Source organism: Coenobita brevimanus, chromosome 87 (genome assembly GCF_032717465.1).
Source record: "Coenobita brevimanus isolate Jiangsu-jjx chromosome 87, ASM3271746v2, whole genome shotgun sequence".
In the NCBI taxonomy this organism is placed as follows: Eukaryota; Metazoa; Arthropoda; class Malacostraca; order Decapoda; family Coenobitidae; genus Coenobita; species Coenobita brevimanus.
This window is the reverse complement of record NC_137040.1, coordinates 5269135-5294952: the sequence shown is the minus strand read 5'-3', so window position 1 is coordinate 5294952 and position 25818 is coordinate 5269135. Positions and strand designations below refer to the sequence as shown.

Sequence of the window (25818 nt, the reverse complement as noted above, 5' to 3'; positions counted from 1 at the left end):
TACCCATCATCACATCACATCTACACACACACACACACACACACACACACACACACACACACACACACACACACATCCTTTATTTATCATGGATGTTGCTTACTTAGATGCTGAGTGATTTTGTCCTCTGATACTAACATATTTGCTGTTTGTATCATCATCATCATCATGGCCTATTTCCCACTACTACATGGGGTGGATGTTTGTTTTTCGAAGACCATGGTCACTGCAGAGGGGGAGACCGAGAATGAGGTTGAGGGATAGGACGGAGAGGTAAATATATGTAAGATAAGAGTAGGAGCTCGAGGAAGGATAGCTTTATGACGGAGGACAGTGCGAAGGGAGACACATCTTGGTGATTACACATATTGGATTCAACAGAAAACAGATCTCAGTGACTACATATAAATTAATTACAACAGAGAACAGATATTAGATACAGCGTATATTACTTACAGCAGAAAACAGTTCTTAAGTATGGCATCTATTATTTACAACATAAAACAGCCTTACCTAGTTCCGACATACGGCTATATTACTTACAAGAGAAAGCAGGTCTTAGTTACGACATATGTTAGTCGCAATAGAAAAGAGATTGAAGTTACGGCAGCAACAAATCTTAGTTACAAAAGATTGAGTTTTTTTGTGTGTCTTAACCTCCCCGCCTCCCCCTCTACACCTGCCACGTCCTGAGGTACACTTTGTCCTGCTCTGGTCTTCTCTTCCGGTCCAGTCTTTGTCCCTTCAGCCCAAAGACGTCACACCTCAGAATTACTGTTGCTACCTTCAGGCAATTTCATTCAGCTCAGGAGACAGTTTCCGAACAGGAGGGGTTTGTGTTTTCCTCTCCTCTTTCATTATCAGAGAGCTCACCTACGCTGAACAAAATTATCTAGTAGCAGGAAAAACGGAAAAATATATTAACACGTACAAAAGCCCTAATTAGATGCAGGATCATATTGGGTTCACTAAAGTGATGCATCATTTAGGGTTTCGTTAGAGTGAAGCACCTAGCGTATGGATATCATTAGGGAGAGACTGACTGTCCGGGCTGGTGCTAGAGGTACTCCTGCGGCTAAACGTGATGTCCTCGGGATGTAGGAGTTACGAATGTTCATGAATACAGCCTCCAGTGTCCCCTTGCCGCCCAATTTAATAGAGGGTAAAATAGTTAAATAGTAATTCCTGTATATGCCTTTAGTATTTTCTCCTGTACGAACTTCAAACGATACAGCCGCACCAAACAAACCATATAGTATCATGCTATTTCCTGCCTTTCCTCTTACAGATTACAATAATCCTGATAACATGGTGATCTTCCTAGCTATTTCCTGCTACGTGCGATTGAAAGGATTGATGGATGGCATGAGTATATATTTTCTTTTCTTACTCAAAACAAATAGCTGTCATAGATATATCCTACCGTACCAAAGTCAACCTCGTAAGAATAATTATATCTGTTGTTGTTTTTGTCCTGCCAGTCCCCACAACTTTACCTCTTCCTTCTGCATCTTTAATACTGTATACTATCTTATTTTGTTCTTATGTGTAACTTGTACGCAGTGTTTGGGTACACCTTTGATACACATCATTAGCGGTTCAGTCGTCGGCAAAAACAACTTACTTGGTTAAATGATGTGTATATATAGTAAAATCAGCGTATTAGCTCTTCCAGGTTCCTTTGACTCACTCTCAACACAACAGAACCGTCTAACGTTAGTTGGAATAGAATACCATAGTTGTCCCTGCCATGTGAGGATTAAAAGTAACTTAACACTCACAGGCTCCTATGACCCACCCTCAACTTATTGCACCACTAACAATGGTTCCATTCCCTGCCAGGGAGACCCAGGGGCCGTATTCACAGACTTTCTTGAACTTAAGGTGTGGATATGACTGTTTGTGCATACCTCTGTCTTCATTCGCATAGGTGCTAAGTGAAAGGTACGACTAGACGAAATTACTTGTGATAATAATTCATATGGATGAATGCACGTTTATCTAAAAAGCTGGGTAAGAGTCTTTATAAATATTTGGTTAGATTATTCTCACTCCCCATATCTTAACCTATCCTGCTCATTAACATATCCTCACCCTGCCCTATCTCACTCCCTTGTCTGTAACCTGCCCAGCCTTGCCCACACATCCTTACCCTGTCCTGTCCTGTCCCGCCATACTCAACGTCCTTACCGTCCCACACATGCCCTTTTTCCTGCCTTATCTCACACACAACGCTACCATCCCCTACACCCTTGTCCTAATCTTTCTGCTTACTGCCATATTCTCATTACGCTGCCGTGTGCTCACATCATTGGCCTGTCCTGTCCTGTCCCGCCTTACTCCACATCCTTACTTTTACTTATACATTCCTTTCTTTCTGCTTTGACTCACACACATCACTGCTCTATCCTGCTCCCACATCTTGACATATTCTGCTCATTACCATATCCTTACCCTATGCTGCCAAGCCCTTTTGTCTGTAATCTGCTTTCCCTTAACCACATACACTTGTCCCTCACAGACACAACACACATACACACACACACACACACACACACACACACACACACACACACACACACACACACACACACACACACACACACACACACACACACACACACACACACACACACACACACACACACACACACACACACACACGCACGTATATACATATTTACATTCACACTGCCGTATTGTCTTCCTTCGTTCTCTTTAACCTACCTTGCACTGCCCACAAACCCATACCCTCACTTGCACTCTCTCCTGCCGTGCCTTGCCTTGCCCACACACCAGCACCCTGTCCCGCACGTGCACCCTGCCCTTCTCTGCCTCGTCCCACACTCGTACCTTGTTCCCAATAGACCCTAACTAGCCCTGCCTTATCCTTTTGTCTGTGACCTGACCTGCCTTGCCTAGACGTCCCTTCCCTGTCCCGCACATGCTCTCTGTCCTACCTTGTCTCGCCTCACATCTGTAACTTGCCATGTCGTAACTTATAACTGTATCCAGTGTTGTCCATCCCTACACAAAGTCGTATTCTCGTTGACTTTAATAGATTAAGCCTCTTCCACAGCTATTTATTTTGCACTTTTTACCTTAATATCCTCTAGTATATTTTTAAAGCAAGCTATTTCGACATAAGAAGAATGAAACAACGTACAGGGAAATATTAAATCGCACTAGACAAAAATAAAGAGGTTCTACGAAATGTTATATACCAAAGGGAATATGATTTTTCAGTGTATCCTCTCTTGTCCAGCCCTACACCTCTTAATACTCATGCCCTACACCGCACACGTACCCATCCTTCATCCGTCTTCTTGCTCTGTTCTGCCACACACTTACATCCTGTCCTGCCTTGCCTATGTATGTAGTTTGTCTTGCCCTCTTCTAAAGCCACATCCTGTTCTGCTTGGCTCTGTCCCGTCCTACGTACGCAACCTGTTTTCATCTTGCCACACATTTTGTTTTTCACTTCCCTGCCAAACAGCTCATAATCAGCATGGCCTTTTTCTATGCACACACACACACACACACACACACACACACACACACACACACACACACACAAGCGACTTTGTTTGTGCGGCAGGAACAAATAATGGCGTTGGTCGCAAGCAAGCACGAATTTGCTCAAGAATACACAAAATACATTCACACGTAGTCAAGAGCACACATTAATGCATACACAACCACCACGCACACTAACGCACAAACCCACACACACAGGGGGGACTTACACAGTGTTGTTCGAAAACACAAATACACTCACACGTAACCATGACAACACATAAACACATAGACACATTACTTTACACGCTGATGCACTTACCCATACTCACACAAAAAATCGTATACACTTAGTTACCTCTAGAATACAGAAACACACACAAACCGCTACATATTGATAAAAAAAGAAAAGAACAGTTAATCTTACATAACTTCGATACAAATAAAAACAGTGATGGACATAAATACAACCAAATTTCTCTCTCTCTCTCTCTCTCTCTCTCTCTCTCTCTCTCTCTCTCTCTCTCTCTCTCTCTCTCTCTCTCTCTCTCTCTCTCTCTCTCTCTCTCTCTCTCTCTCTCTGCAGATAAAAAAAAAACGTTGAATATATCCTTAAGTACAGATACATTCTCGCCCTAACAACCCTCGCACCAAACACAGCACATCAAATAAACCTGCATAACTTTAAAAGCGAATAAGAACAAAGCCAAATGCGTAGAGGGGTGCGCAACGACACGCATGCTCTCTCAACCAAAGAAAAGTTGAGTATATCCGAGATTTGATAACACTGGCGGCAAACATAGCACCACTCGGCTAACCAAAGTTTTCCTGCTCCACCTTGCCACGACATAGCACCTGCATTCGAAGAGAAACATAACACCCGCATTTTGATGAGAAACAGGGGGAGGGAAACGGTACGGTCAACCTCTTCAAATTCATTTTTTTCCTTGCAATCACCAGACGAACTTATTCAACTTAGAAGTACGCGTAGTTGTAAAGGGATTAACGAAGGCTGCATCTAATTCTTCAGTTCTAAAAATCTATCGAATGCTGAATAAAATCGTCTGGGAGCAGCAAGAACACAACGACAAGGGCTTCATTGGATTGAAGGGATTAACCCGTTCAACCAAAACTTTTTTTTTTTTTCTAACTAGTGCCAAGCAAGTTTATTCACTGTGGGACGTCCCCAGATTGTTGAGGTAAAAAAAAAAAATAGAAAGCATCGAGGCCCCTACGTAATATGAAATTGGATCTGAACAAAGATTTGCAATATTTTTTGCTGTATGGTAATTCCCAGCAAAATTTCATGTCAAACCCTGCAGTTTTACTGAATGACAGAATTTATAATACTGATACTGAAGCACACCTGCAGTACAGCATTTGAATAGTCCTCTTCCTGCTTCTCCGGTATAGGCTAAGTGAGGATTTATGCATTATTTTTCTTTTCCAAGGGGTGGGTGGGCAGCTTCACTATACTCTTGATCAGAAAAGTTTCTATATCGGGTGATTGACATTTTCACAGTGGGGCCTCTTGCTGCGTGTGTTTTTTCCTAACTGGGTAGTGTATTTTACATGCTTATAAATTTCTTTCTTTATGCAGTATTGACAAAAAACTAAGCAGGCATACTGTACATAAACATGAAAAGTTAAACAAGAATATTTTCAAACGTATCGTCCACTATTTCAAAATGTAAATATGGATACAGTGAAGATTTCTTTGGGTGTTTGCTTATATCATTGGGGTAAAATTAACGGTGAAATGAATACTTTTTGTTAATAGAGATTATTTTGCAGGGCAATGTGGTAATTACTTTGATCAAGCTCTTATTGTATGAATCACAAGATGCCGGCTAATAAGGTCATATCTTATACTTTGTTGGAGGAAATTGTCAAATGGTCTTCACATCTCTCCAACTTTTAATCCCAGAGCACCCATTTTCACACGATATACGAGTACTCCTTCCTTCTTGGCCGCCTCCATTAAATTCCAGCTTATACCACCCAGTCTTTGTCCGATATGCCATTTCTTTACCTCCCCCTCCCAACATTTTCTCTCTTGAAGGATATTTTCAAATAAACCTTCAATGTACTGCAACTACTAACCCTACGACACCCATTTTTCCTGGTTATACTTTCCTGTCCTGGTCCCACCGCCCACCAACACTTCTGCCCACGCCACCCATTCAATTGCTCACCACACCCATTTCTCCCCCTACCCTTCCATGACGGCTTCATAGCATGCTGCAGGTCGACATACCGTATTTTTTTTTCTTACAGTATTTCCACGTACACATACACCACCTTAGACAATCCTTACTCTACTTTCTCATACAAATTTTATACATACTGTAATGCACATCATCTTAGGAAATTTTTATCGGATGATTTAGTGGTTTCGTTTTGCCGAATAATGTATTTTTATTTTGCACAGTTAGGTCTCCACACGGTTAGAATATTAGTGCTGAATGAAGTAGCAAATTATTTTATCAAGTTCTTGCTTTCTTCTTTAATACGAACAGTCTTAGGGCAATTTGGATTATGATGGTAATGCATCTCTCTCTCTCTCTCTCTCTCTCTCTCTCTCTCTCTCTCTCTCTCTCTCTCTCTCTCTCTCTCTCTCTCTCTCTCTCTCTCTCTCTCTCTCTCTCTCTCTCTCTCTCTCTCTCTCTCATTGTAGAGTGATGTTGGAACAGAATTCCTTCGTCGTTATTTTTTCTTTCATTTATACATTTACACATCAGAATATTTCAACTGGATGAGATGTACTCTCCTTGATCGAGCTCTTGCTTACTGTATACAGTTACACACACAACACTCGATGATATATTTTCTCAAAGATGTAAGGCTTTATATGCTTGAGCTCCCCTTTTTTTTATGTGCAGTTACAACTACACAATTTTGGGACATTAAAACTGAACGTTAGACAAGTTCAGATGAGCGTGTCTCTGTTTTTATTATATGTCTTTACTAATAAACCATCAAATTTATTTTATTCGTTTATTATTTTTTTTTTTTACTTGAAAAGTCCATCCATCCATCCATCACTCAGTCTTTTATGTCCTCAACCCTCCCTCCTATTCAAACCTCAACCCTCCCTATCATTTATATCCTTATGGGCCTCATTCGGTTCGAGCGCCTTGACCCACTAGACCACCAGGGGAAGTACTCTGGTCATCTATCCTTAAATATAGTGGGTTACGGTTGTCTAGCCTCGGGTTCCTACATTTCGAACGTGGTAAAATGGGACTGGCTTTTACTTTTTTTCACATGCTCTTTTTCAGAATATTTTACCTATCAAATGGAACAATTTATATGATCGAGTCCATGTATTTCATGCATTTACCGTTGATAACTTGTTTTAGAATATTTTTACCTTCAATTCATATATAAGTTTTACACACACATACACACCATTTTAGAGGATTATAACTGGGTGATATTGAGGACTGTTATTATCGAGATTTTGGTTATTTACTGTATTGATAGTCACACATGCATAATTTTGGAATAATTTTTGATGGAAGATGCAGTAATTTGTATGATCGAGTCTCAAATTTTATTACACTCACACGTAGCCCATTAAAGATTTTTTTTTTTTTTTTTAAGAATTAGAATTTTCCTCAACTAAGATCTAGACTTTAATATAAACTGACACAGAAACCATTATAGCATATTTTAGCTGGACGATGATGTAATTGATATGACTGAGTTTCGGTTCTTATATATATTTACTCATATTACTGTAGAATGTCCTTGCTGGAATGTGTGGTCCAGTAATACTGATTGAGTTCTTAACTAAATACATATACAAGCATACACCATTTATGAATGTTGTGATCTTCAAAGTTGTACTTATGTTATTCAGCCAGGTGTATTTTTATGTATATTTTTATTTCCTTATTTTATCTTATTTATCTTTATTTATTTATTGTTCCTGCTGCTGCCAGATGATTTTGTTGGGTTTTAGAGAGATCCAGGTGCTAAGGATCTTAAACAATCATCTTTAACCCTCTAATTCCGGGGACAATTTTTTCTTAATAAATTCCTCCTTCTTTCAGACGATTTTATTAAGCCTGGTAAAGATCTCTCGTCCTGAAGGGGTTGGATAGTCTCCATGAACTCGTTTAACACAGAGACATCTCGTATTTATTTATTTATTTATTTATTTTCTTATTATTCCTGCTACCGCCAATTTATTTTACCAACTTCTTCATAGCCATGACGTCATTTTAATCTAATCATGTCACCACAAACAATATTTTCAACCTTTTCAGTTCGATGACGTGTTTTTAATTTTATTCTGCCTACCTTCAGACGATTCTGTTCAGCTTTGGAGAGACTTTTCTAACTGGAGGAGTCAGATCCAGCCTTCATTAACCCCTCCAGTAGTGAGCGTCTTTCAGTAGCTTAATAAAATTGTCTGGAAGTAGCAAGAAGTAAAGTCAAAATACGACACTGGGCTGATGGGGTTAAATTTTGAGAGGGAAAAAAATGCGTCAAAGGATAAGAAATTTGCTCCTTTACTGCCTTTACTTCGGCTGCCAATCTTACTTTATTATGGCTGCCTCTAAACAATTATATTCAGCTCTGGAAAGACCCTCGTAGCGAAGGGATAAATCTTAAGTATTATCTCCCCTTCTGAAGAACTTAGAAATATTCCTCACTAACCCTGTCATAGTGAATTTGTCCCTTTTATTTAATTATTTAGTTGCACCATTCCCACCATATCAATTAAGTTCCTACCGGTCCCATGCTTACTATTTCATATCAGTTTCTGCTGGCACCGTTCCTACTATCTCCATTAAATCCCAACTAGCATCATTCCTGTCTCAGTTAAATCCCTGCTGCCACCATTCCTGTCTCAATCAAATCACTGCCAGCACCATTCCTGTCTCAATCAAATCCCTGCCAGCACCATTCCTGTCCCAATCAAATCCCTGCCAGCACCACTCCTGTCTCAGTCAAATCCCTGTTAGCACCATTCTCATTATCTCTGTTAACGTGAAGGGTTTTCATCCCCTCACCAGGACGTGGCCTCTCCTCAGCTAAGGAAAATCATCGTGACAGAGTATGTTATAAATCGACTGAGGGAATGTTTAAATGTTTTCCTTGTCACTCACGCCTGAATAGTTTTGCGATTGTCTCTTACCCATAAAATACTGCCCTCTCATGTTGTAGTAATCCTTTCATTTCTGTGACGATTGTTTTATTTTTGCTGTCATCAGACAGCTTTATTATAAGTTTTTCATTCAGATCCAGTAAGGATAGGGTTAATTAGTTATATGCAGTACATAAATAGATAGATAGATAGATAGATAGGTAGATAGACAAACTGTTAGATAAATAGGTAGATAGACAGACAGGCAGATAGATAGATTTAACTCCCCTCCAGTTCGAGAAAGGTATCCCAAGCCGAATAAAGTCATCTTTGTATAATATGAATAAAATTAAAAGCCATCGGACTGAAGCACTAAGCCCCTACCCTTGTTCCTCCCACTAAAATTTACTTCCTCACCATCTAAGTCTTCTTCCGTCCCTCTCCTTCCCTCCGACTTAACGGTAAGCCCCACATTCATTGGCCGCTTTCCCTGTTAGATAGTCCTAATTATATTCTTCACTAGCCTACGTACAGTCACAGTCCAAAGTTCAGTAACACTTCCATGCGGAATTTGATGATGGAAGTTTTTTTTATCTGGCAGCATCATGAAGAACGCTACAACAAATATGAGAGAGAGAGAGAGAGAGAGAGAGAGAGAGAGAGAGAGAGAGAGAGAGGAACGCAATGCTAGCAGGAGAATATCGACGAATATTTGCTCACAACAGTACAGTGAACGAAATGTGTTGTTGCTCTGGCTGTGCTTGTATTCTGAAACGCAGGATGCACAATTTTGAAAGACTGTGCGGTATGTCTACATCCTGTGTCGGTTACCTGTGTGTGTGTGTGTGTGTGTGTGTGTGTGTGTGTGTGTGTGTGTGTGGTCCATTACTCCCTTCACTACGATGACCTTATATTGTTTCTTTCTATCAGCAGACCATTTTATTCAACTTAAGGTAGGCACTTTCATAGCGAAGGTAGAACAGGAATTATCTCCACCAACTCCTTCACTACGAGGGCGTCTTTTTTAGTTCATTCTACAGCTAGACAAATTTATTCAACTCAGCGAAGGCCCTCGTCGGTGGCAGAATCAGAGGAATCTTTTTTATCTTTTTTAGTGTAAGAGGTCCAGCCAAAGCCAAATATAATCGTATAGCAGTCGCATAAATAAATAATTAAATAAATAAATAGATAAATAAATGCATATATTATACTGGTAAATAAAATAAAATAACAATGGGGGAAAAATATAAGGTAACATTCTGCATTTTCGTTTGCCTAGAGATGCCAAATATCTCAAAATTTATGATAAAAGAAGTATAAGCTCCAAATTTAAGTGGAGATCATTTTATTTTAAGCGTACATATATATATATTTAAAACGCATCGTCTTTAGAGCTATGACGCGCTTTCGTAATAAATCTTGCTACTGACAGACGATTTTATTTAGCTAAGGAAAGCCCACCTGGTAATGAAGGTGCTGAAACAGTCTCTTTTGAAACCTTTAATCCGAAATATCCCTCCTAAGCAGAATAAAACAGATTTGTGCTAGCAGGAATCTTATATGATAGTGGTTCCTTGTGCTAAAAGGTTAAAACTAGGACACCGTAAAGCAGAAAAAAAAAAATCAAACGTGTAATTTACTAGGATCAAAAGAAAAAAATCACTTAGCGCTGTCTTGATATACCTTTCTTTTTTTTCCCCTTTTTATTAGATCTCATGCTTCACCTTAACAAAATCCCTTGAAGGTAGCCACAATATAGAGGAAAAAATTGACCTTCGTGGTTGTTTTAAATGCTCTCAGTCAGACAGGTTCAACTTCACCTAAATATAATCGTCTGTTGATGTCAAGAAGAAAGGTAATAAGGGTATCATCGTACTGAAAAAATTTTATCTGTTTCTACGATGCTATTTTTTTCTTTTCTTTTTTTATCCGTACAGATGTTGCATGATTATCGTCAAACCATTTTTATTTAATCCCTTTACGCTCCAGACGCATTTATTCTTTTATTCTTTTTTTTACTTGTTCGCATAAATACTGTATGATTATCTCCAAACCCATTTTTATTTTCCTCTCTTCCCTCCAGGCGATTTTATTCATCTTAGGGAAAGCCTCTTGTACTGATGGGGTAAAAACAAGTCTCCATTAACGGCTTGACAACGAATGACCTTCCAAAAGTCGAGTTAAATCGTCTAGTGGCGGCAAGAATGAATTATAAAAGTGGTCATTGTAGCCAGGCGTCTGTTTACTGTTTATTTATTTGTTTTTACTGGTGTTTATTATATCTTGAGGTTTATTTACTTGTCCATTAACGTCTATTTAATTGTTATTGCTTATTTACTTCTTTGTTTATATTCTTCCTGTAGTTTGTTTACTTCTCTCTATTTATTTATTTTTTATAGTCTTGTCAGAGTTTATTGAAATGTTTTCTTACCTACTACCGATTATTTACCTATTGTTTCTTTACATATTACCCTTCTCAAGGTCGGGACAACTCTAGTAATATATTCCAGTAACGCCAGGCGGTTTTATTCGGTCTGATTGGGTCACAGGAGAATACAGTCGCTAATATCTGCTTATTCTCCACTTAATATCTACCTGTTTCTAAACCCAGGTCAGTGCCTTCTTCCTAGACAGGCTATGTTAGTAGGTCTGCTTTCCTTTATCTATATTAGCCTAAGACGCCTTAACACTGGAGGAAGTGGCCCGAACCTTTCGCCTCAGTGTCGCCTTTCCTCCGCCATCAGACTGCCATCCCTCCATCTCCTGCCATCCTCATTTATATACCTCACCATCCCGTCCCTCCATCTCATCTTCGGCCTCCCTCTTCCCCTCCACCTCGCTTACATATACTCTATTAGTCAATCTCTCGTTTTTCATTCTCAGCAGTATTATATTTCTCTTTTATTTCATCTCCTCTCTAAAGCCATTTTCTCGTATTCGCCTGTTGACTTTTTCAGTCTGGTTTTGACTTGGCTTAATGGTATGCCTAATAATAATGATAACGATTATAATGATACTAAGTAATAATAATAATCAATCCATCCACCCATCATCTAATCCTACATTGCCCCATGAGGAGCGTAGGAGCCCGGGGCTAGGCAATTTTGGTCCTGGCATTTAAGATGAGTGAAATAATAATAATAATAATAATAATGATAATAATAATAATAATAATAATGATAAAAAATAATAACGACGTGATGATAATAGTAACAATAATGATGGTGGTGATGATGATGATAAAGAATATATAACAATACAATATACTAATGTTATAAGTACTACTAATAATGTTAACAACTGAGAATTGAATTTATCTTTTCATGTTACGGTATATTAACTACGCCTCGCCACTACCCCTTCAGTACGATGACGTTTGCATATACAGTACCGTACATCTTGCTCCCATCGGTCGGTTTAATTCGGTTAATGGCAGGTATCACGTGAAAATCATCGTTTATTCCTATTGCTCTACAAAACTATATTCCTGTCTGTTTTGAAGGACGATTTGGTTATGTCAAGATTTGGATGTAGAAAAGATCAAACAAACTTGGCATTAGTAAAAAAAAAATATTATAGAGAGCGAAGGAAAGACAAAAATAAAAGGAAGAGGAAAACGAAAGCGAGAAAAAGCAAGATGAGAAGAAGAGAGAAATAAATTACCGGTAGTAAGAAAAAAAAATGAAAGAATATAGGAAAGGAAACGAAGAACGCGGCAAGGAAAACACAGAACGAGGAAAAAAAGAAGCTAATAAAGAAGACTCCAAGAAAGACGGAAGAACAAAACTTTTATTGGGATGTGAGGGTTATACATATTCAGTCAACGTTTGTGTGTGTGTGTGTGTGTGTGTGTGTGTGTGTGTGTGTGTGTGTGTGTGAGTGTGTGTGTGTACCCATGAATATATGCATGCATGTATGTACAGTATGTGTTTGGTTTAGCATTGTTCTTCCGTGTATAAGCGAGTGTGCTAATGTGATGGGTGATTGTGTGTGTGTGTGTATGTGTGTGTGTGTGTGTGTGTGTGTGTGTGTGTGTGTGTGTGTGTAGACTGTGGAGTGGGAATTTGTTGATAATTTGCCGGTGAGGTGTGTGCGTCACGATGTAAGCATAAAACTTGGCTTGATTATTCATGTGCGTACGTGTGTATCTGTGTGTGTGAGAGATGCGTGTGTGACTGTATGCAAGAGACAAAGAGGGAATGAGGTACCCAAAGACTGTGAGGGTGAGGGAGGGGATGTAAGACTATGGAGGGCCCGGTGTAATTTATAAGTGTACTACCGTATATTAAACACATATTAGCCTACCTGTGGTCCCGCAAGTGGTCCTGGCGACGGAATGCCTTGCCGCAGATGTCGCAGGTGTAGGGCCGCTCGTCGGTGTGGGTACGCTCGTGGATCAGCAGGTTGTAGCTCTTGGTGAAGTGTCTACTGCAGTATTTGCAGATGAACTGTTTTTTTGGCCGTGGTGCCCTCCCCCTTCCCCCTGTAGGCCGCCGGTACCCCAGGACCGGGTGTTGGGGTTGTTGTGCTGCTTGTTGTTGTTGTTGCTGATGTTGCTGCTGCTGCTGTTGGTGCTGAGCCAACATAGACTGGTACAGTGGACTTAGAAGGAGAGGGTATGTCTCGGTCAGCAAGGGTAAGGACCTGACTGATGACACGAGGGGCGCCACCTGAGCCAGTGTTGCTGCGGCGGACACAGGTGGTGGTGGCGGGGGCGGACTGAGTCGCTCTGACCGCTTCTCGCCGTCCGCTACGCTCTCCGCCAATCGAGAAAAATCAAACTTCTTGCTGGCGGAGGCGAGGGCGTCTTGACGGGGCTGTGCTAGACGTGACAGCGCCAGATAGGACTCGAGCGCCGCCAGGTTGAGTGCAGTGAGGTCGGGCAGGCCGGCACGAGCAACTGCAGGGAACACGGCGGTGAAGGCTGACGATCGCGGCACCAGCGACAATGCCGACGCGGCCAGCGACGACACCGGTAGGGAGGGGGGCGGCGCCCGGGATGGTGGTGGGGAGTGGGGAGGGGGGGTCGGTCGGGAGTCAGCCATGGTGGCGGCAGCGGTGGGCGGCGGGGGCGACGCGGGCGGGCGTGGCCGGGGGTCGAGCGTCATGGCGGGTGCGAGCACCGCGGCGGCCGGACAGTGACTGCGGCGGCGGCGGCCGGCAGCCCGGCTCCCGCCACCACCGTCGCCCCATTGGCGGAGCAGCCGGGCGGCCACGCCCCGCACCGCGGTAGCCGCCCGGGCCGCGCCCGCACCCGCCGCCCACACCCGCCACCCGCACCCTCACACCCGTGCGGCAGGGTGGTCGCAACGTCCTACACCACTAGGTAATGGGTTGGGCCAAGCTGAGTCCCCGTGGCACTCGGTTATTGCCACTTGAGTTGCCATTATTGCCCCCTTTGGCGCCACACCTGCCTCAAGCACATTGTCAGCAGAGATATTTAGAGCAGGTGTGGCGTGGTGGAGGTGGGTTGGGTGGAGCAGGGAGGGGGCAGGGCTGGACAGAGAACTGATTACACGTGCCATCCCCCACCCCCACTTCACCCCTTCACTTCCCCACTACTACCCGGCACCAGAAAATAACTTGGACCCCTATTTTCGTTTCTTAAGGAAGCTCTCTAAAACCTCACCCTTACCAGTTTCTTTATGCAAAAAGCACGTCAGTATTGTCCTTTCCGCTATTGATGCAGTTTGTGCCTTGAACGAAAACAAGTACAGTAGAGAAGAATATGTAGGTACAAAATGATTCGATAAGGAAGAGATAGTAGAAAGTCTGGTAAGCTGGCGAGAATACGGTGCTTGATGTGGCAGAGGTGTTGGCGTGACATAGTGTGAGGTGAGCCCTGGCACGGGTGGGATGGGTCGCAACACCACCCTTACATAAACAAGTGAGGCCACAGGGCAGGTATTGGCCAAGAGAGTGTGGTGGGAAGACAGGTGAACCCGTTGTCTAGCCAGTTAACATTCTCAGGCTCTTATTGTTCACACGCCTGAAGTTAATCGACTGGAGTTAGCTGGAACAGAATACTAGAATTTTCCTGACAATGAGAGGATTAAGAAGGCTCCCTGGTACCTTTTTCTTACTGGTTTATTTATGCATATGGCTCGTTATAATGAAACTGCTTTCCTGTATGATTTTCTACGCAAACTATGCTACAAGTACAAAAATGAAAGTAGCTTAGGAAAGAATATTAGGCTGCAGTATGGAAAACAATATCTAAGAGAGAGAAAATAAATATTTTTAAAAAGCCTCTTAGGGTCGTAATCTAGGTGGTATAGGAGGCTTCGTAGCATCTCGTCCTTAGCAATTTATTTGGCATATTACACCAAATATTAAGACTATATTGCACCAAAACATGTCGCCTTAACATCAACATAGTTTGGATCAATGGTACGTCAGAGGATACTGGGATGTAATGTGCATATTAAATAGCAAAGGAGAATGTGTTACGAAATCTCCAAATTTATATTACGGCCCTTGGTCTTGTCCCCTTGTTCTCATAAACTGTAGGAAGATTTTTACGCCCTCTCATTTCCTTGATAACTTGTTTAATATGTACCAAACATTACTATTCCTATCTTTCATTCCTTCTCATAATTTCAAACTTCATATCTTTAACTTCTTCTTGACCTCTTTCTACCTGATGACTGAAGGTGTTCCCGTCCACTCTTCCCTGGCCTTAGTCTTAGATTTGTATGTTACTAATCTGAAACTGACTCACATTCCATAACCGAACTGAGAATAGCAGCGGCATGTACAGAATAAACAGATAAATCGGTAAAGAAGAAGTGTTACGAAGCCTCCTAAGCGGGCAAAGAGTACTGCTTCTTGATGTAGGTGTCACAGGTGGTATGGTAATAATCCACCTCACCTGCCACTTGGGATGCCCGCTGGACTAATTACCACGCTTGGTCACTACTAACTCGCCAGGTGCTGAATACATATCCAAGCCTTCACCCTAACACACCCTCTCTCTCATCATATCATCATTTACCTTACGTACAATCTAATTATCATCTTAATTATAACCATTTTAGCGCACCCTCATCACTCAACCATCATTTGCTCTACAGAAACCATCATCATTATCATCATCATCACCATCATTCCAGCTCTTTTTCCCACTAATAAGTAAAGAAGATAAAACCCTAAAATTCTTCCGGATACACTTATATATTTCTCTGCCATAACCTACCTCATCTCTTTTCTCCCTCCAGCCCTTCTCTTTTCCTCCAGTATCCATTTTCCTTCTAAGATCACTGCACCATCATCATCATCATCATCATAATCCTCATCATCACACCGACCTCTTTTTCGCACCCAAGGATGGTTTGGGGTAGGGCACATATCATTAGGTAGCCTGACAGAAAGAGAACTATTAACAGCATGTATAATTAAATGAACCACACTCACTCACCAACCACTCAAGCCCCCGGAATCCTGACTCAGCCTCCAAACAATATTATTTTTGTTGGTGGAGACAGACATTTCGAAGACCTGAATGTACCATCTAGGCCTATATTTTCGTTAGGTGAGGAAGCTCCGTAACACCTCCTTTAGATATTTAATTTTTAATGTGGCTGGTTAATAGCCTTGTGTACGTTATTTATGCTCAGTATTACGCCATTACAAGGATTTATTTAACACAGAAGAGGAGAGTAAGGTGTAATAAGCCAAAAAAAAAATCGTTTAGGAAGAAATGTTCGGGAGCATGCATATCTATCTGTTTGTTTAGTCATCTATATACGGTATGTATCTGTCTTTTAGTATTTGTCTGCCTGTCTATCTATCCATCTATCTATCTATCTATCTATCTATATCTGGCTACCTATCTGCCTACCCTAACCGACAGAATACCAGCCCTAGATGTTAGACCGAGTAGCCTAGGAGCGACGGCCTTCCAAAAGATCGATCCCCAAGGCGTGACTAGAGGCTCTTCGATATTGTACTGCCATCAGAGTAAGTTGGCCATCTACCCTTTGATATACCTGATTACGTAAGCCTAGCCTCGGGCCCCTACACCTTGAAGGAGAGTAAAATGGGAATAGCTGTTACCTAAGTGACTGTCAGCTTGAGTGACTGTGGTTCACATCACTGGATATGTTGTTTGATAGTTTTCCTAATTTTGTGTTTCCTCTTTCTGTGTTTTTTAATCCGACCTCATCTTACCTTTTAGGATTTTATGTGGGAATGAGTGTTGAGATGATGATGATGATGATGATGATGATTATGATGATGATAATGATGATTGTAGCTTTTTTCTTTAAATTCTCTTTCTTGTTTAACATTCTCCTCGGTCCTAAGATCTAAATTTTTTCTCCCCTCCTTCTCTCATGGTGATCTCGAGGTTAGGACGGCCCAGTCGGAGTGACGGGCCTTCCACGTGTATGAGTTCGATCTCTAAGAGGTGGCTGGAGGTTTTTTGTTCTTGAAGTGCCACCATGGCTAATAGGTTGGTCATCTACCCTTAACCCCATCAGTGCAATGGGTTTTCCTAAACTGAATGTATTCGTCTCACGGCAGCAAAATGGAACGAGGAAAAGACGTCATCGTAGTGCTAGAAATAGTCTATCTATCTATCTATTGCCAGACGCCTTAATCCCATACAGGGTGGCCACAAATAAATCGCCTCCACGTCACCCTGTCCCCCGCCATTTCACTGCCCTGCTCCCAACTCACACCCCCATCTCTCATATATCTCTCCACTCCATCCCTCCATCTCATCCTCGGCCTCCCCCTCCATCTCTCCCTCTCCACCTCATGCACATACACTCTCCTCGTCAGTCTCTCACTCTCCATCCTCTCCACATGGCCAAAGCCACCTCAGTGCGTTTCTCCTAACGCTTCCCATCACATCCATATCCACACCACAACTCTCCTTTACATCCTCATTTGTCAGTCTGTCTCTCCATGTGACTCCACAGGCTCCCCTCAAATAACTTATTTCCACTGCTCTCATTCTTGACTTCTGTCCCTCCAACAAGGTCCAAGCTTCTCTTCCATACGTTAGAGTTGGTATAAAAATACTGTCATGTGGTAACTTTTTCACTTCCTTGCTCGCCTCCCTGTTTCTTATCACTCCTTTCAAGGAACCAGCAACCTTTCTTCCTTTTTGTACCCTTTCAAGCACTTCACCCTCCAAACTTCCATCCTTACTCATCATACTACCCAAGTACTTAAACGTACTCTCATTTTCCATTTCCTCATCATGCAGCTTCACTGTACATTCACTGACTTCACTTCTCTCGAAGACAATAACTTTACTCTTCCCTACATTCACCTTTAGATTCCGTTTCTTACACACTCTCCCAAACTCATCCACCAAGCCTTGCAGCTCCCCTTCGTATTCACTTAACAACACAATATCATCTGCATACAACAGTAGAGAGAGTTTCCAAACACTGCCCTCTTTCACTAAGGCACTCCAACATCCACAGCCCTTGAAATAGTGATTTTTGTAAAAAGAAAAGATATTGCAAAGTTCAATAAAATCGTCCGGAGGTAGCATGAATTAGTCCATAATGACGCCATGGTACTGAAAGGGTTGTAATATTAGACTACCGGAAACTAGGTTCAGTTCTTGCCTTTCAAAAGAAGTATGGGACTGGTCTTTCCTGTTTTTACTTTCCTTCATCTCCTTCCGCTTGTATGACCTTTTTCTGAGTGTGACTGTAGGTTTCGTAGTACGATTTTATCAGATTACTTTGTATACAGTGCTGGAATTTGATGGTCTCTTTCATGTTATCTGTATATATTTATATTGCTGACTTAATTTGCATCAGTCAAATGCATGGGGATACTGTGGTGTAAGGAGTAGAATACATCGCTGAGGAAGAGATATTATAAATTCCCAAAGCCGCTGAGAATACGGCCATTATTTTCCATGAAATCACATTAGCTCCACCCCAGATCTCTCTTTTCCGTTCCTTTTATTCTTCCTCATTTCAGAATACCCTGCACATCTCTTTTCCTCTCATGCCTCCATCATACCCTGAACGTCCTTTTGTTGTTATTATTTTAACCACATGATTATTTCATTTAGCTTTAGGGAGACCTTACATAGGGGAGGAATTTCGAAGAGTATGCTTCTGCACTTTCTCTCCGAGAAAGACCTTTTGATTCGTTATCTTCTTCTTCATGCCATCGTGTTTCTTTCTCTCTTTTTGTTTTATTTTCCTCCTCTCCGCCCGATCTGTCCCTGTTGCCCTCTTATTCCAAGATAGCCTACTTATTTTTTCCCCCTTTTCAGCTCGAAGACCTGGGTCTTTCACTCCCTTTTCACCTTTCTGTTCCGAAACACAGTTATCCTTTTTCCCTTCTCCCTTCCTTTCAGTACAATTTGGTTTTCCATTTCTTTCCTCTTTTCCAGTTTCCCCATTCTCTTCGCCCGACAAAAATTGACATTTACTTTCAGCACACCTTTTCGTTTTCTTTCTCTCAGCACAAGTACCCATTTCATTTCCTCCTTCTATAACACTTTCCTCCTTTCCACTCGACATATTCCATTTCCTTCTCGTTCTCTCAGACCTTAAATACCCACCTTCGTTCCTTGTCAAGTTCCTGCATTTTTCCTTTTTCTTTTCCTTTCCTTTTCTTCTCGCATCCACCTCTTTTCTACACAAATACCATTTTCTTTCTCTCCTTCCACTCTACCTTCCTCTTTCTCTCCACCCGGCACATTTCATTTCCTTCCCATTCTCTTAAGCCTTAAATACCTCCTTTTCTTTCCTTTCCCCTTCCTTCATTTCCCATATACTTTTCTGTTCAGTACAGCTAGGTTACTTCTTTCCCTCCTCACATTCCAGTTTCTTCGTCTCTACCATGCATATTTCATTTCCTTCCCTTTCTCAAAGGTCTTACATACCTTCTTTTCTTTCCATTGTCATTCTTTCGTTTATTTCATCTCTCTTTTTTCAGCTTTTTACTTATGTATTTTTACTATTCACCCAAAATCTTTCCATCATTTTTTTCTCTTACCTCAAAGACCTCTTAAATCCACTGGGATGATGTCTTGTTTTGTTTTATTCTTGTTGCCTTCAGTTGCTTATATTTAACCTAAGAAAGATCTTTACTAGTTAGCTAAAATCGTATGAAGTTAACGAGAATATAACTAAAAAACGCAATCGAAAGAAAGTTGTTAAATACCGTACACCTCTTTTCCTTCCTCTTGGGATCTTCTTGGCGTTCTTCTCTTCCTTCTTTTAACTCAGATGCCTCTCTGAATGTTCTTTATCTTTCTGTTCCACGATACCTACTTCATTACTTTTTTCTCATTTTTTTTCTACCACATTTGCCTCTTCCCTCCCTCATTCCTTTCCGCCATTCCTTCTCTGGCCAGCATTCAAGGCAGCATAATGAACTTCTTAGCACGTTTTCATCTGCGATTTATTTTGCATTTTACAATACTTTTATCCCCTAGTACTGTACATCAGGAGATAAACTGTATCGAAACTTAAAATTCATCATTTACATAAAAGAGAATTTCCAGGTATAATATGCGTAATAAACCTCCAAGAAAAGATGCTACGAAGCCTCCCATATCACCCTGAGTTTGACCGCTCCACTACAAGACTCCTTCTCTTATGGCAGTTCTTTAGATGCAACAAAAACCATCTTAACTCACAAAACCTAACCCGATTTTTTTTTTTTTCGCGTAATAGCCCTAGACCCTTATTCTTGTGATTTTGGGAGGTTCCTTAGCTCCTCCTCTTTGGCTATTTGTTTTTCATATTACACGCTTACTGTATATTCTTTAGCAGCCACATTACAAAATAACTTCTTAATATTTACAGTTTGTACAAGTGAAGCACAGGAGAATGCTGAAGTACCACATACAGAAAAATGCTGGTACTGGAGCGGTGCTGTACTCTTTTCATCTTAACTTGGCATAAAATTGACGTCTCTCCATCTTGAATGCTGAGTTGTATCAATAGATTAACACTAGAATGTGTTGCCCGTAGAGGAGGGAAAATACGAGGACTAGGCATAGGGAATCGGACGGAAAGGATTGGAATGGTGGAGGTGTAGGACGAGGGAAGTATGCCCTGTGAAGATGGCCATTGTGGGTTGGATGGTTTGAGCGGAGAGAAGGTTTATATTACGATTTTCTCCTAGAATAATAATAGTAATAGTAATGATAATAAGAAGAAAAAGAAGTACAGCAGGAGGAGGAGGAGGAAGAGAAAAGAAGAAGAAGTGGAGGAGGAGGACGACGACGAGGAGGAAGAAGAAAACAACAACAAAACTGGTTCGCTTGGCCCCCATTTACCTTGCAGTTTGTGACGCAGGTAAAAATACCCCACCAAAGTACAGAATCAAAGGAAAGAGATGGCCAGAGGGGTCGAGAGAGAATGGAAAAAAAAAATGGAGGGGGGGGGGGCTGTAGTAGGAAAGAAAATATGGGCCTAAGAAAAAGGAAAGGAATTTGGAGAGGAAAAGGGGGGATGGATGCTAGGTGGAGTGGGGAGGACAGAGAACTGAAAGTAAGGGAGAGGGGGGGAGTGAGTAAAGGAGAGGTTGAAGAGGGGAAGGAAGAAGGGGGAAGTCGAAACGTACAGAGACAGGTGGAAGAGGGGAGTCGGAGGTTAGGGAAAGGACGAGGGAGAGCGGAGTTTGAAAGCAGGAGGATGTGGGGTAGAGGAAGCTGGATGAGAGTTGGAGGATAGGGGAGTGGTGGGGGGAAGAGTTAGACAGTAAGAGAAGTTGGATGTAGAGAGGGGAAGACGTGAAAAGCAGGGAAAAGAAGAGAATTGGAAGTAAGCGGAGATAAGAAAATGAGAGTGGAAATGAGGGAGAAATTGAAAAGGGGGGAGGTAGTGGGGAGAAATTGAAAAAGAGGGAGGGGCGGGGAACTGGAAGAGAGGTCTGTAAAGTTAGGGGGGGCGGTGAAGAAAAAACTGCCAAAAAGCCCCCCTGGATGCGCCCCAGATGCCTTGCACTATAAAGCCTTAATCAAATTACCAGCACGAAGGGGGATAATTTTTATTAAGCCATAAAGGTTGAACGCTTGCCACGGGGGGTCGGCTATGACTCACGCATCAATTAGCGAGCCCCACGTCCCTACACCCCCGTGGGAGGCACTGGAGAGAGAGAGAGAGAGAGAGAGAGACAGACAGACAGACAGACAGACAGACAGACATAGTAACTGTCCATGTGTCCGACTCTGAACATTCTTGACATAGACTTGACAGTCCGTTCCCTGCAGCAGAGCAGCCTTCCTACCTACCACGTCACCTTTTCGGCGCTGATACTCACAGTCCATATTGAATACATGCTAGGGCTGCCTCATTCATGACTGGTTTGTATTAGCAGAGGTGTTTTTGTGACGTTGTTGAGTCCTCTGGAAGATCACGTAAGAGTTCTAATGCAGTTCAAAGCTCCATATTGTGTGTGTGTGTGTGTGTGTGTGTGTGTGTGTGTGTGTGTGTGTGTGTGTGTGTGTGTGCGTGCGTGCGTGCGTGCGTGCGTGCGTGCGTGCGTGCGTGTGTGTGTGTGTGTGTGTGTGTGTGTGTGTGTGTGTGTGTGTGTGTGTGTGTGTGTGTGTGTGTGTGTGTGTGAGAGAGAGACAGAGACAGAGATAGATAGAGAGGGAGAGAGAGAGAGAGAGAGAGAGAGGGGGGGAAGAGAGAGAGAGAGAGAGAGAGGGTCGGGGCAGGTAAGCTCTGGGGGGTGGGAGGCGTCTCAGCGAGTGGAACCCCCCCGTGGATAAAGTGCTCGTCCATAATGGCTTCACCTTTATGTTGCTGACACCACCCCTCACTACCTCACCTTTCTTGCCATACCTTTGCCTTACCTGCCTATCTGGTTCGTCTACCTTGCCTTACCTTTACCTTATCTATCTACCTCATCTGAACTGCCTCACCTCTTCCTGTACTACCTCACTACCTCATCTCTTTTACTCTAAGTCCATGTTACTTGCATGTCTTCTTCCCTACCTCTCCCTTACCTCTCTGTCTTATACTTGACTGTGCCACCTAATCTCGCTGCCCAACTTCTGCTTACCTCTGCCTTACTGTTTATCTACCTCACCTGGACTGCCTTCCCTCTGCCTGTGCTACCTTACTACCTCGACTACCTTACCTTATCTCTGCCTTACCTCGACTTAACCCCTGTCCTTCCTGTTTATCTACCTCATCTGGACTGCCTCACCTCTACCTGTACATCTCACTACCTCACCTATGCTGCTTTACCTTGCCTTATCTCTACATCATCCGCCTGTACCATCTAACCTCACCTTCCAAGCCTCTGCCTTACCTATTCCTTACCTCTCCTCTACCTCTGCTTTACCTCTTCCTTTCCTGTCCTCTACCTCTGCCTTATCTCTTCCTTACCTTTCCTCTACCTCTGCCTTACCTCTTCCTTACCTTACCTCTCCCTCTGCCTTACCTGTTCCTTACCTTTCCTCTACCTCTGCCTTACCTCTTCCTTACCTTATCTCTACCTCAGCCTTACCTGTTCCTTTCCTTTCCTCTACCTTTGCCTTACGTCTTCTTTACCTTTCCTTTACCTCTGCCTTTCCTCTTCCTTACCTTTTCGTTACCTCTTCCTTATCTTTCCACCCCAGGTCATATACAGGTAGACAGACAAGTAGACAGACCTGAATGGACCTGAATCGATCTGATAGGTAATAAATAGACCTAAACTAACCAGAATGTCCACTGAATGGACCTGAACCTACCTCAAAGGACCTAAACAACACTTAACTTACCCGAATGAACCTAAACAGACCTGAGTGAACCTGAACCACCGAAGTGAATGGACCTGAACAGATATGAACCATCTTAAATGGGCGTGAATGGATTTTTAACCAACCTGAACTGAATTAAATGGACCTGAACCTGCCGCAAGCGACTTGAATGGACTGGAACCGACCTGGTTGGACCTATTCCGACTTCAGTGGACCTGAAACGATCTAGATGGACCTCATTGGACCTGAAAGGGGTTAAGCCGATGGAATGGACCTGAATAAACTTGAACGAACATGGATGAACCTGAACTGACATGAATGGAGCCGAAAATACTTGAACTGACCTAAATGGATATGAACTGACCTGAACCGACCTGAACTGACCCAAATGGACCTGAATGGGTATGAACAGATCTGAACCGACCTAACTGGACCTGAATTGACCTAAACCCATCTGAATGGACCTATTGTCATTAGGTCTGAATGGACCTAAAAGAAACTGAATCGATCTGCATGAACCTGAACAGACCTACATGGACAAGAATGAACCCAAATCGACCTGAATGGAGATAATCCCATCTCATTTTGCGTCAACTGATCTCAATGGACCTCAGTGAACTTGAAAGGAGTTGAACCGACCTGAATAAACCTGAATGGTCCTGAACCGACCTGAAAGGCCCTAACCAACCTGAATTGACCTAAACGGACCTGCACCGACCTGAATTATTCTAAGTGAACCTGAATCTACCTAAGCGACATGAAAGAACCTGAACCACCAGGATATATCTGAACCGACTTGAACTGACATGAATGGACCTGGACCGACCTGAGTGACCCTGAATGGATCTGAATGGACCTGGACCGACCTCAGTGATCCTTATGGACCAGAATGTTCCTGGATCGACCTGAAGCGACATGAATGAGCCTGAACCAACCTAAAGTGACATGACAGGGCCCGAATCAACTTAAACCGACCTGAACTGACTAAAATCTGACTGGGATAGATCCTGCTAATAAACTTCAGCTTCTCTTGATGGAACAAAATTTACCTGACCAGATTTGAACTGACACAAATAAACCTAAATTGTTCTGAATGGTTCTGAACTTTGCTGAATTAGCCTATGTAAATGGATGTAACTGCGCCTGAAGTGACCTGATCCGACCACACTTGACCCGACAGTTGGAATGGATGTGAAGGGCCTGTAATGACCCAAAGTGGCCTGAGATAACAACTGGGTTAATTTCTGGAAAATATCTCGCTTGTTCTTCTGACGATTATGCAGGTTGACGATTATTCTGGTTGATGGGTATGCTGGCACGACGCAGGTACACGATCAACGAACCCACTTGTACAGTACCTCTTCCATTCTTTTCTCGCAACAGCCTTTTTCCTTCCAAATAAAATCCAATACCCATGTAAATACCGTACCTTCTCAACCACTTTTCTTTTTCTTTTTCTTGCCGAACTATTGTTTCTTCATCTTCCCCTGCAGTTGGATTTTTTCCCCTCTACTCTTAACTCTTTTGCCTTCTTTCCGGCTGCTTTTCCCACTGCACTTCTTACTTTTCTTTTCCTTTGACGAGCGAGTACTCTTCCTTCATCCCTTTTCTTCGAGCAGTCACATTTGCTCTTCCTCATATTTGCCCTCTTTTACCCTCTTATATACGGTACCTTTTCGTCTCTCTTCTTTAACATTTTCATTAATTTTTTGCTTTTTTTGTCGAACTCCTTTTTTCCTTCTCTGTCCCTTCCTTTCCACCCGTCGTATACCTTCCGCCTCTTTTATCCCCCTCAGGATGTGGTATCTAAGAGGCTGAGTAAAAGCGTCTGGCCGTAGCAAGAATAAAATTACAATGAGGTATCCATCAACCAACATACCTACTAAATAACAAACGTAAAAATTATAATTATCAGCTCTCACCACATTTCCTTGCTGTCACACACTTCCCACCGCAGGAACCAAAAATCCCTCCCCATCCTAGCCAACCACCACCCAACCACAGCTAACCACACAACTAACCACTTCCTCACCACCACTTACAAAAAACAAAACCACCACCAACGCGCACTCAAAATACCATAAGCAAAAACACGCCACTTTCTCATGCAAAAGGACACATCTTACTAACATCCCACACACCATTCCGTAGTCTGTCAAGTTGAAATACATATGTAATCTTTGTCATATGCATCTCAATACATATTTCCTACTTCACACCACAGCTCGCAGCTACTCCCACCTCTGTCATTCAGACCACCATTTCAGATATCTCCTTCAGCCTTCGTCAGTCACACTGCCACACACACACAGTTACTGTATGCATTATCTCACATTTATACACACATAAAGAAAAAAAAATGCTTCTCATTGCCCACACAGAGCCACTGCCAACCGCTCTCTCTCAAACATTCATGAAAAATAAATGGACAATAAACATATACAGTAAATAAATCAAATAAAAGTAAATAAATATAGAATTAATTAACCATATAAAAAAAAGCGCACTTTCAAAGTCA

General features: G+C 42.2%; 1 protein-coding gene across 1 annotated transcript in view; it reads right to left on the bottom strand.

Annotated features, from left to right (window-relative positions):
- Positions 1–13722, bottom strand: part of LOC145410931 (uncharacterized) — a 61626-nt gene extending 47904 nt beyond the window's left edge. Inside the window, exon 1 of the mRNA XM_080280974.1 lies at positions 12920–13722. Within this exon, the coding sequence (XP_080137100.1) occupies positions 12920–13722 (803 nt within the window). The remainder of the gene's footprint in view (positions 1–12919) is intronic.
- Positions 13723–25818: the final 12096 nt, after the last annotated feature.